This window comes from Neophocaena asiaeorientalis, unplaced genomic scaffold (genome assembly GCF_003031525.2).
Source record: "Neophocaena asiaeorientalis asiaeorientalis breed wild unplaced genomic scaffold, Neophocaena_asiaeorientalis_V1.1 scaffold78, whole genome shotgun sequence".
NCBI classification, from domain to species: Eukaryota; Metazoa; Chordata; class Mammalia; order Artiodactyla; family Phocoenidae; genus Neophocaena; species Neophocaena asiaeorientalis.
In genome coordinates this window covers 13,419,354-13,431,008 of record NW_020175018.1, presented here as the reverse complement: position 1 = coordinate 13,431,008, position 11,655 = coordinate 13,419,354, and the positions used below count along the sequence as shown (strand labels likewise).

The 11,655-nt window shown below is 60.2% G+C and overlaps 1 protein-coding gene across 1 annotated transcript in view; it reads right to left on the bottom strand.

Annotated features, from left to right (window-relative positions):
- Window positions 1-16: 16 nt before the first annotated feature.
- LRRC8A (leucine rich repeat containing 8 VRAC subunit A) overlaps window positions 17-11,655 on the bottom strand; it is a 26,580-nt gene continuing 14,941 nt past the window's right edge. The window contains exons 3-5 of the mRNA XM_024762541.1: window positions 7,606-8,801; window positions 6,418-7,386; window positions 17-1,370 (exon numbers count right to left, since the gene is read on the bottom strand). Of these exons, the coding sequence (XP_024618309.1) occupies window positions 1,095-1,370; window positions 6,418-7,386; window positions 7,606-8,793 (2,433 nt within the window). The 5' untranslated portion in view covers window positions 8,794-8,801 and the 3' untranslated portion in view covers window positions 17-1,094. The remainder of the gene's footprint in view (window positions 1,371-6,417; window positions 7,387-7,605; window positions 8,802-11,655) is intronic.

Below are 11,655 nucleotides of genomic sequence, written 5' to 3'. Positions count from 1 at the left end.
CTCCAAGGGATTGGGGGGGGGGGGGATGGAGCACCGTTCATCTGGGGATTAGCCAACCCGAGTCCCCTCCCTTCTTGGAAGCTCCGGAACATTCTCTTCGGCCAACAGTCACAGAAATGAGAGCCTGCCAAGATACGTGGAGGAGAAAGAAAACAAGACACCAAAAACAAGACACAACAATCCCCGCCCCAGGCAGGGAGAGGAACTACAGACTCCTGGACCAAGGTCACAGCAGATTCGGAAGACATCCTGCAGCCTGCACCCCGGGGGGAGGAAACACAATTCAGTGTCTTGCCGCTCTCAAGGGGAACTGCTGTCCCACCCTGAGACCCCAACTCACTGGCCTTTAGTGTCCTTTGTTTTTTTTTTTTTAGTTTTTTCTTTTTAATACCCAAACCATCAATTTTTAGAGTTTAAAAATTTTTTGTTTTGTTTTGTTTTTTTACTTAAAAAAAATCTAAACTGCTGCGGCAAACCCCAGGCCTGGCCTCTCCGCCTGGTGACCTGCTTTCCCACGGGCCGTGCCACCAGAGCCCAGCCTGGCACCTCTGGGGTGACCGTCCCACAGCTGGTTCACCCTGGACCGCTCGGCTCAAGGCTGGGTGGGCCCTAAATGGTTTTGAAACCACCAAAAAAAGGAAAAGGGAAACGCAGCCCACCCTTCCTCAGACACCCCCCATCGGAACTGAACTTTCTTGGGAATGTATAAGTTATCTGGAGGGAGGGGGTGGGAGGCGGAGAAAATAAATACCAAGAACTAAGTAGGTGTCCCTGGACCTCTGGTGTCGGCTCAGCCTCTGGGGCAGAGATGGCCTCCAGGGAGGAGGCCCTGATTGTCCAAATACTGTGCTCAGAGATGGACTACAGGTCTCTGATCTCCCCCTCAGGCGCCTGCCCCGCGGGGGGGGCGTGAGTCTTGAGGAGAAAGGGGCCAGCCCTTCAGGGGCGGTCCTGTGGCCCAGCTCCTGCCCCGCCCCCACTGAGAGGCTGGGCCGGTCGTCAGTCAGAGCCTCCTGGGCTCCTGGGCCTGAAGCCTCCCCGGAGGCCCCGCTGCTGGCTGTTCTGGGCGGCCTGTGCTCAGTGCCCGTGGTGGCTCAGGCCTGCTCCTTGTCAGCCCTCCAGAGCCGCTCCTTCACCTCGGGAGGCAGAGTGTTGAATAGGTCCTCCTCCACCACCAGGCCACTGCGCTTGAGCAGAGGGCACTCGCCCAGCTCCACAGGCAGGCACTCCAGCCGGTTGCCCCGCAGCTCGATCTGGGTCAGGCTGGTCAGCTCGCCCACCCGTGAGGGCAGTGACTGCAGGACGTTGTTGCCCAGGTGCAGGGCCCGCAGCTTCCGGCACTGGAAGAGCTCCGGGGGCAGCGCCTCGATCTACAGGGAAGGAGCAGAGGGCGAAGTGAGGCAGGCGCACCTCGGACCTGGGCCTCTGGGCTTCCCTGCCCTGGGTACCAGCACCTTCTCTGATGCCCATTTCAGCTACCCCAGACCCCAGGGACCAGCACAATTTGGGCCCAAGTCTGGCTAACTTTCCCCTGTTCTTTAGGTCTCAGCTCTGCAGTCACTTCCTCCAGGAAGCCTCCCTGACCTCCTGGTAACCTATGGCACCCAACGTCCCCCGGACAGCACTGATCCCTTCCATGGTCAAACTGCTTGATCTCCTGTCGCCCCCAGACAGGGGGCTCTGAGAGGGCAGGGCTGGGTGTGCTGTGCTCCCCGCTGTCTCCCAGCGCCTAGCACCCCAGAAGCAAATCACAGTAGCCAGCTACTCCCAATCACACCCCGTCCTCCACCGCCCGGGCTCACCAGGAGCCAGGCTGTTGGTCCTGCCTGGTTTAAGAGCAATTTATGAAAGCAGAGCAACCTGCTGAGAAAATTCCACAGCCTTAATTGTTGCTGAGAACTGGGGAGAGCTCACCAATCACTTCCCCTTCCTGGGCCTCAGTTTCCTTACCTGTCAAGTCACAGGCTGATGGTGGGTGTGGGGAACCCAGTGTTGGCCATTCAGAGTCCCCTCCTTCTGATTTTGCAAAATTTGAATAATGGGCAACACCCACATGCCACTTACTACAGGGCAGGTTCGCTCTGAGCGCTGATGCTATTAACTCACTGAACCCTCGGAACTACCTGTAAGTACTTTGTAAACACTCTTTCCATTTTACAGATGGGAAAACTGAGGCCCTGAAGGAGCCAGCCTGCCTAGAGGTTCATAGCTGGAGAGGGTGGAGCCAAGATTCGAACGTGGCTCAACAGTCCGTGCTCTTAAATGTCCACACTGTTGATGGTGCAGCCTGGGTGGGGACCTGCCGTGTCTCCTGCCACACGGGAAGAGCCCCATAAAAGCCAGCTTCCTCCCCGCCCTCCTGTGAGCAATCAGCTACAAACACGAGCTCTGACTGAGCCTATTCTCCTACAACCACCTCCTTCAGATATGGTGGGCAGGAGGGACCCTTCCAGCAGGGCAGGAGCCAAGGGACTTGGGCCCGAGCCCATGTGAGGGTGACGGGGAGCTTGCTCTGTCACCGTCCCCATTTTCCCGCTGAGAAGGCAGAGGCCATGCCATGAGGGACACTGTGACTGTTTTAAAGGGGACTCCTGACCTGGGGCTTCAACGTGGCCCACTGGTCAGGTATGGGGCAGAGGTGGCTTCCAGGTCAGCAGGGACATGAAGGTGAGAGGGCAGATGGGAAGTGGGCTCCGGCAGGACGGACGGGCCAGAGCCTCCCAGAGACCCCACTGCGCCCAACACTGGCTTCCTCTGGTGACACAGACAGTGGCCAGGGAGTGGGAGAGGCTGGACCAGCAGGTGGCAGAGCTGGGGCTCACATCGGAGCCCTCCCCCTGACACGTCCCCTCCCCGGAGCACCCCCAGCCCATCAGCGAGCTCTTTCCAGGCGCGTGGAGAGAAAAGAAGGTGCCTTCGGTGGCTCAGTGCCCCACCCAGGCCACTCCTGTCCCTCGTGAGGTGTGCTCGTGCGCTGAAGGTGTGAAGTCGTGTCCCATCACCCCAATCCTGCCCTCTCCCACCTCCTCAGGGGCCTCAACGGCTCCCCCATCAGCACTGGCTCCCCCTCAAGTCCACCTGGTCTTTGCAAAAGAGACAACCCTCCCAGGAGCCTCTCCAGGCTTCCCAACAAACCGTTTGGAAAGACGCCGTCTCTCTCCTTGGCCCGCCGTGATCTGGCTTCTGCCGCTGCCCACCCTGGAAACTATCTGGCCAGAGCCAGCAGCGGTCACTCCTAATCCACCGGACATGCAACTGTTCTCCTTTCACCGGACTCCCCCGTGGGCTGTGTGCCCACCCACTCCTGCCTGGCCCGGCTCGTCGCCGTCAATCCCAAAGGCTCGAGCCAGACTCCCCTTCCCTCCATCCTTTCCCCCGTGACCTCATCGAGGACCCATCTTCACCCAGGAGCCTGGGGGGATGACTCCTTGGGCTTCAGGCTGACTCAACCTGGTCCCTTGGATGTCCCAATATGGGACCTACGCTCTCCTCTCTGAAAACCTGTGCCTTGTCCCACACCTGGCCTCAATGACCCTCCAGCTACCCAGGCAGCCACGTGAGAAACCTCGAGTCACGTCAGACCTCTCTCTCCCCACATCCAATCCCGCCCATGTCCTGTGGATTCCATCCCCGAAGTCTCCCCCACATCCGTCCGTCTCGCCATCCCTGGCAGCCCTTGCCAGTCCAGGCCTCGCCCCCGCCTGATGGCTGCCGACGGGCTTTCTATCCGCTCTTGACCTCTCATCTTGCCCCACCCCCAATACCCTCGAGTTGCAGCAGGAGCGAGCTCTCTAAATTCCAAGGCAGCCTAATTCCTTCGTCCTCGCTCAGTCAATGGGAATTCGGTGAACATTTTGCTCCACGTCCACGTCAGGCACTGGACGGAAGAGCCAAGGTCCTTGTTGTCAGAGGGTCGAGGGAAGGGACGTGAGACAGATTATCTGAAACCAAGTGGGAAGAACAGGACGCTCCTCAAGCCCTGGCCTCAGGGGAAAGTCCAAATTCCAGGGCTCAGCTCACGGCTCCTCCCCCTGGGCTCTCAGCTCTCTGTGGACAGAGCCTCCTAGACTCTCCCTTTCCTCTTCACCTGGCTAACTCCTTGTCCTGCAGGGCCAGATGAGATGCGCCCTCCTCCAGGAGGCCCGCCTGCCCTGGGGTAAGTCCGGGTTGAGGCCACTCCGCTGTGCCCCAGCCTAGTCTCGTCCACTGTGCTAAATGCTGGTTGCCTGTCTTTCCCTGAGAGAGGTGAGCTCAGGATGGGCAGCCGCCTGTTTGTTCCTAGGTCCCCAGCTCCCTGCTCCACACTAGGAGTGCTCAAAAAACATTCCCCAAATCAATGAACCAATGAATAACCAAACAAGTGGACGCCCACTTATCGAGGTGTTCGCTAACATGAGTTCAAACCTAAGAAAACAGAGGCCGAGGGCCTGAGCCGGGCCACACTCGCCCCTGCCTGTCCACTCACACGAGGCCCATAGCCCGGGGTGGCTCACAAGGAACCGCCAGGCCCAGAGGGAGGAAGGGAGGGGGGCTCCTGCCTAAAAGGAGGAGCCTGACTAGGACTGGCCCAAGCGAACTTTTTTCCCCACAAAGGCCTCTAGCATTCCAGTGGGCGGGGACAGGACATGATTAAGCACTGTGCTGAACTGGGTGTCAGAGGGTCTCCTTCCTCGGGACAGCGACAGCGTGCCTGCCCCCAGCTCTTCCTGAGGGGTGACCTCAGCCAACAGGCATGACCTGGCAGCCATGCCTGGGGTGAGGAGCTGGGGGTGGGGACAGGTCGGGAATTGTACCCTCCACCCTCCACTGGCTGGGAAGGCCCATCAAGACCTGGTGCCCACACAGCTCCCGGGACAGAGTGGGCACCACGAGGGGTCCTTGGGATGCCCAAGGCAGCCCCGAATCCAGGGGCAATCTGGCCCCGCACTGTGCTCCGGGGGGGGGCCCCTTGGTCCCCCTCAACATGCTAAAGGAGGTGTGTGTTTGTCCTATGCTCCCCAAATGGGGCTTCTCCCCGGGAGGCCAATTTTCCTGACCAGTGGGCCTGTCCCAGGCCCTGGAGGCGGATTCTCCAGAGTGAAGCAGCCTGGGATCTGACCTTCACCCCTGTACGTTCTCACACATGCACACAGGTATAATTTGAGGGAGGGAGAAAGGATTTGTCAAAATCTCTGTGGTTTACAGGGAGAGAAGCTTAGGGAAGACGGGAGGGGTTCTGGTGGTCAGAGGTCTGGGGTGCCTGGACCCTCCAACCTGGGTGATGTTGGAGAAGGCACGTCCTTTCCTAGAACGGGACACTTCAGGGGCTGCCTGCCTCCAGGCTGCTGGAGAGAGCTCCTGCCAGGAGGACTCACAGGGTGCCGGGAGCAGGGTGCCCAGCGCAGGGTGGACACAGAGCAGGAGCTCCATAAGCCCACGGGGCGGCTTCATGCTGCTGCCGGCAACAGAGGCGCAGAGGTGCTGGCTGGACTGGCTCTCCCTCAGCATCCCAGCCCCCGGCCACGGGCTTCCATCACCCCTGGCCTCGCTGCGAGAGTGTCCACCCTGATACCACCCTCTTCACTGCAAGAGGGTTTCCACTCGGAGTAGGAACAAACCGGGAAGACTTTCTTTCCAATATCAACCTCCCTGCAGGGCCCCGGAAGGGGTGGGCAGGGCAGGGAGAGGTCCCCCCAGCAGCTGTGGCTTTGTTTCCACGGCAGAGGCCAGGCCACAAGGCCACAGGACCACTTGCCCTCAACCCTCACCTGCCTGCTTCCGCGGAGGGGCCCTTGGGTGGGGGGCTTGTCCAGACAGGCAAGGGGCTGGTGCACGGGAGCCGCCAGAGGTCTCGATCGTCTCCCGGGCGTGGCCTCCAGTACCACGGGCCCACAACGGTTCGCACAATTTCCTCTCCAGAAAGGCAAGTGGTAACAAACCAGCCCCAGCTAAGCTCAACTCTGCCCTCTGCCACCCTCAAAACACAGAGGGGAAAGGGTGTGAGTGGCGCTGGGAGTTGCACCAGTCACCCACAAAGTTTCTGTCCCTGGTGGGCCCATCCTGGGCTCCAAATCTGGTCCAGGACAAGCTGAGAAAGACACTGCAAGCTCCAGGCTAAGTCCCACCTCCCACGACCGAGCTCTGAGAGAGCAGGGCAGGCCGTGGACCTCCTGCCCGTGCACATCACTGCCTTCGAGGAACCCGCCCAAGGCCACCTCGGGGACAGGCCCCGCCTGACCACACCATCCCTCCTGGCAGGTGAACTCTGCCACGTTCTGCGGCACAGACGGCCTCCCAAGCCCCACCCACAGATTCTGATTCAGCAGGTCTGGTCCGGGGCCTGGGGATCTGTATTTTCAACCAGCTCCTCCCAGGGGGTCCTGGGAACCACAGCTGAAGACTCCACACCCGGGAGCACCCCCGCCACGAGCCACTCACCCGGTTGGCCGTGACGGCCAGGTTCTGCAGGTTCTGTAGGAGGCCGATGTCAGCGGGGAGGAAGGTCAGGTTGTTGTGGCTGAGGTCCAGGTAGCGCAGCTTGCGGCAGTAGAAGAGCTGCGTGGGGATCTTCTCGATCTTGTTGCGGTTCAGGTAGAGGCGCTCGAGGTTGGTGAGGTTGCCGATCTGGATGGGGATGTAGGCGATGTGGTTGTACCACAGCTTAAGGCAGGTGAGGCGGTGCAGGTGCTGGAAGCTGATGATCTCCTCGATGGTCTTGAGGTTGTTGTCCTTGAGGTCGATCTCCTGCAGGTTGTGGAGGCTGAAGATGGAGTGCGGGATCCGCTCCAGGTCGCAGCGGATCAGCTCCAGCTCCGTCAGGTTGGCCATCTTCTTGAGGCTGTTGAGGACGATGAGCTTGGTGCCCTCGTTGTTGATGGACAGCTTCTGCAGGTGCACGCCCACGTCCGTGACCACCTGTGGCAGCTTGCTCAGGTTGCTCTTGAGCCGCAACACCTTGAGCCGCTTGAGCTCGCGCAGCCCGTCGATGACGATGTAGCGGTTGTTCTCCGCGCTCAGGTTGCCTGTCAGATGCAGCTCCTCCAGCGTCTTCAGGCTGTAGATCCACAGTGGGATCTCCTTGATGTCCGTGAACTTGATGTGCAGCGCCCGCAGGTTCTCGCGCAGGAAGGCCAGGGCGGGCGCCTCGATCTTGGCGGCCGTGTGGTACAGCCACAGCTCCTTGAGGCCCGTGAGCTGCGCGATGCTGGGTGGGATGGTCACGTCGGGGATCAGCTCCAGCTTCAGCACCTCCAGCTCCACCAGGTCGAACACCGTGTCGGGGATGCCGCTGAGCATGAACAGGTGCAGCTCCAGCTTGTCCTGCGCGTTCTTGGTGAGCCGCTGCCGCAGTTTGTCCAGCGTCCACTCGTTGTTGAGGTTCAGCTGCCGCAGCTTGTTCTCACTCACCTCCGACAGGAAGACGGCAAAGCGCTTGGAGTAGAGCGGGTCGTACTGGTCGATGAGGTGCAGCATGAAGGCGAAGTCGTTCTTGCAATCGGGGATGCCGCTGAGCATGAACAGGTGCAGCTCCAGCTTGTCCTGCGCGTTCTTGGTGAGCCGCTGCCGCAGTTTGTCCAGCGTCCACTCGTTGTTGAGGTTCAGCTGCCGCAGCTTGTTCTCACTCACCTCCGACAGGAAGACGGCAAAGCGCTTGGAGTAGAGCGGGTCGTACTGGTCGATGAGGTGCAGCATGAAGGCGAAGTCGTTCTTGACATCGGGGATGTCGCTGTAGCTGCTCTCCTCGCGGATGGACTCGAACGAGTACTTCTTGAGGGAGCGCCGGAGCATCCACCAGAGGGTGTACATGCAGATGAGGCCGTAGAAGATGACCAGGCTGATGTAGAAGGATGCCAGGATCTTGAAGAGCGTGGCCAGCGGGTGGGCGCAGCGGTACGTGCGGTAGCCCGTCAGGCTCTCGATGTCCACGGTGCAGTCCACGTCGAACTTGATGCTGTGCACGTAGTAGACAGTGTAGCAGATGATGAGGACGAATTTGATCACCTTGATGATGGTCTGCCGCATGTAGAGACGGTACACGATGTCCCCCTCCTCCACGTGGGTCCGGAACTTCTTCACCTTCTCGAACAGCGCCTTGGCCTGCTCCCCCTCCTTCTTGTCCAGCACGCCCGTCTCCGAGCGGTCCACAATGCCCTGCTCGATCCGAGACTTGGTTCGCTGCAGCATGGGCACGGTGGCCTCCACGTCCTCGCTGACCGTCGACGACTTCTTGTCCATGGAGCCGTTCATCTTGCTGAAGGCCGGCTTGGGGTCGCTCTCCTCCACCACCGTCTCCGACAGGGCTCGCGTGGTCCAGGGCGAGTCGAAGCACTTGAGCAGGATGGACACAAAATGCTCCAGCTTCGAGCTGGTGCGAGGGAACTTGAACCAGAAGTTGCTGCAGGCCAGGAAGATAAGTGTGTGCAGAAGCACCAGGTAGGGGAAGTACTTGGCGAACCAGTGCAGGCGGTTCTCGTAGCACACCGCGTCCACATAGTTGTACTGGTGCCGGTCCAGGTCATACTTGATGCCCGTGGGGCCAGTGTCGGGGGTCGGCAAGATGGTGGAGTTGGGGTAGCGGGGCTCTGGGCCGGGGGCCACCCAGCCCCGGAACGAGTCGTTGCAGGAGTCCTTGGTGACCCACTTACACGGCAGGCAGATCATCTTGTCCTGGGTGACCTGCAGCGTGCCACCAAAAACTGCGATCATCAGCATGACGATGGAGATGTAGTCGGTGAACACGTCCCACCACGGCTTCAGGATCCGGTACGCTGGCTGCGTGTCCGCAAAGTAGCGGAGCTCTGTCACCGGAATCATGGTTCAACCTGAAAGGGACCCACGGGAGGGGGTTACTACAGGGGGGCCAGTGGGTGGACCCACTGTCCAAAATTCTACCTCAAGTCTAGCTGTGAGTCACACTAGCTGGGCAACACTCATGGGCCAGCCCACGGATCGGCGTCTGTCCAGAAACCATATGTTCACCAGGTGGCTGGGAAACCACCAGAGGGAAGGCAGGCAGCCTCCCCATTCCATAGACAGGAAGGCTGAGCACTGAGATCCGGGTCACGCTGACAGACTGCGAAAGCAGCCTCACAGGGACCCCCACGTTTCAGCAGGAGTATTCCTGAATTCCTGTCTAGAGACCCCATCCTGCTAATCATCAGACCAACCAGAGGGGCTAGTTGAAAACTTCCAGTTCACCAGCTGCCACGAAGCTGCGCCAGTGGTCCGAAGAGATTTATTCAAAGTGTGAGAAAAGCCAAATGCAGAAGAGGGGGCTTAGTATGAACTTTTTTTTTGTGTGGCTGTGCCGTGCAGTATGTGGGATCTTAGTTCCCTGTCCAGGGATCAAACCCATGCCCCCTGCAGTGGAAGCCCAGATTCCTAAACACTGGGCTGCTGGGGAGGTCCCTAAATACCTGTGTTTTGACAAATGGGTCTGTTTCTGTTGGGAGAGGCACAAGGGCGCCCAGGTTATGGGACGGGGCCACATTATTTTGATTATTTATAATATTAATAGTGACAATAGTAAGTAACAGACACTTCATAAAACAGGGCCTCCCTGCAAACACCAGATGCTTCCCATCTCATCTTCCTCGGGCACGCCGGGACGGGTGAGGACAGGAGGAAAGCAAACCTAGACCCCTTGAGGGAATAGAGGTGCTCAACAGAGAACGTGTGCCAGGCACCGGGCTGGTCCTTATGATGGAATCCTCCTCGCGGGGTCCCTTTGACATCCAGATGCAGGTCTGTCTTTGGTCCCATTTCACAGGTGGGATGACTGAGGCTCAGGGGAGAGTCACCTGCCCAACGTCACTCTACTACTCAGGGCCAGAGCCGAGATCCAACTCAGGCCTGTCCCTCCACCTCCCCACTCAGATCCTCACCACTGCACAGCCTCGCCATCCACCTGCCCAAGGCCCCACGCAGGGCAGGGCCAAGAGATAGAGTCCAGGAGTTCAGCTTCCCTGCCCCCGCGGGGTTCCCAGAGCTCAGGTCACCGCAAGGCCAGCAGACACCACCACCACCTGCCCTGAGCCGGCGGCTCCAGCCCAGGGGTCAGCCCTCCTGGTGAGGCCGGGACTCACAGGCCAGGGTGAGAGCCGGCCCCACAGGAAGGCCCGGGCCCTCTAATGACCAGCTGGCCCCTCACACCACCCACACTCCTGGGCAAGCAGCTGTCCAGGGGAGGGCCTGCTGAATCACGCAGCCGGCCCCCAGCTGAAAGACACCCCGACCCTCCCCCCTCCCTTCCTGGCCACATCCAGGCAGGCGCCCAAAGACTGGGGGCCGGAAGGTAGGAGGGGCCAGGACGGAGGGCCCAAGAATGTGCAACAGCCTGCCCCTGGAGAGTCCAGGACGAGACTGCCAGGGCAGGATGCCAGATGCTGGGGGTGGGGGCAGCTGATGACCAGGCAGGATGTGGTTACCACCTCACTGTTTCGGGGGAGTGGGTGTGTCACGTACTGGAGAACACTCAGCCTCTCCCGGTGAGGAGCTGTCTCCGGGCCCCTGCTGTCCTGGGGCTTTGCTTATGTCGCCTTCCTAACTCCTTCTGGGTCTGAGGTGGGAACTGTCCACAGCTCCGTCACAGGTGAGAGACCTTGAGGCTCCAAGAGGTAGGAGACAGTCCCATCCACCGAGCGTGTCTGGCTCCTCCCGACCCCCGGCCCCCAAACACCTGTCTCGAAGCACGCTCTAAGCTCTCCGTTCAGCCCCTGGCCCGTTCCTCTATGGGTAATAAATGTGACCAATAAAACGCCCCTGCCCCAGGGGGCTCTCGGGCCAGTGTGAGCATGTGGGGAGGGGTGGGAGGGACAGAGGAGTGTCCAAATAACTAGACTCGAGTCAGGGCAGGGGGCAGCCATGGCTATGGCAGGAGAGATGGATGCCACCTCCCTGCTGAGAAGGGCTTCGTGCAGGGGACGGTCCTGTGCTGGCCCCCGAGGCTGCTGGTGCCTCCTCAGCCCAGGCCGGCGCCCGTTCCACTGTGCCGAGGAGGCCTCAGAGGTTCAGAGGGGCAGAGCCAGGGGCCCAGGTCACACAGCTTAGAAGGGCAGGCCCGGCCTCGTGTGGGGGACCTGTCTGGGAGGGGTCACCCTTTAGCTGCACCGTGTTTCTGCCTCACCTCTGCCACCAACTCACTGTGGGGCTCTGGACAAGTCACTGCCCCTCTCTGATGGCGTTTTCGGGGAAATCTGGAAAGAAGTTGCAGGTGCCAAAGCCCAGGCTTTAGTCCCCAGGGTGCCAGGGACCGCGCCTTCCCCACGACTGGCCCCAAGAGGAGACGGCCAGGTGGTCGGGGCAGCCCCTCTGGAGTGGAGGTGACAGGGGGCAGCCAGCAGCCGAAAGCATGTGACCTGTGTGCAGGCCAAGGCTCTGCTGCTGCCTTGGCCTCGGGCAGGGTCCTCCCTGGCTCTCAGCCTCAGGTTCTTCACAAATGTCAGGGGCAGATTCCCCGCAGGGCTGCCCGGAAGAGCCCAGGGGGCTCCATGCGTCTAAAGCACTTAGGACAGAGTAGGGCAGCAGGCAGTCTGTATTGGTGTCGTCAATCTTCAACCTTTCCTCCAGATGCTGCTGGAGGACAAGGGTCTACCGCACACAGCAGGTGCTCAATAAAGGTATCAAGAGAGTGCCTGAGGAGGGATGGGGAAGAAGTGGGGCGGGGAAGGGCGGGGC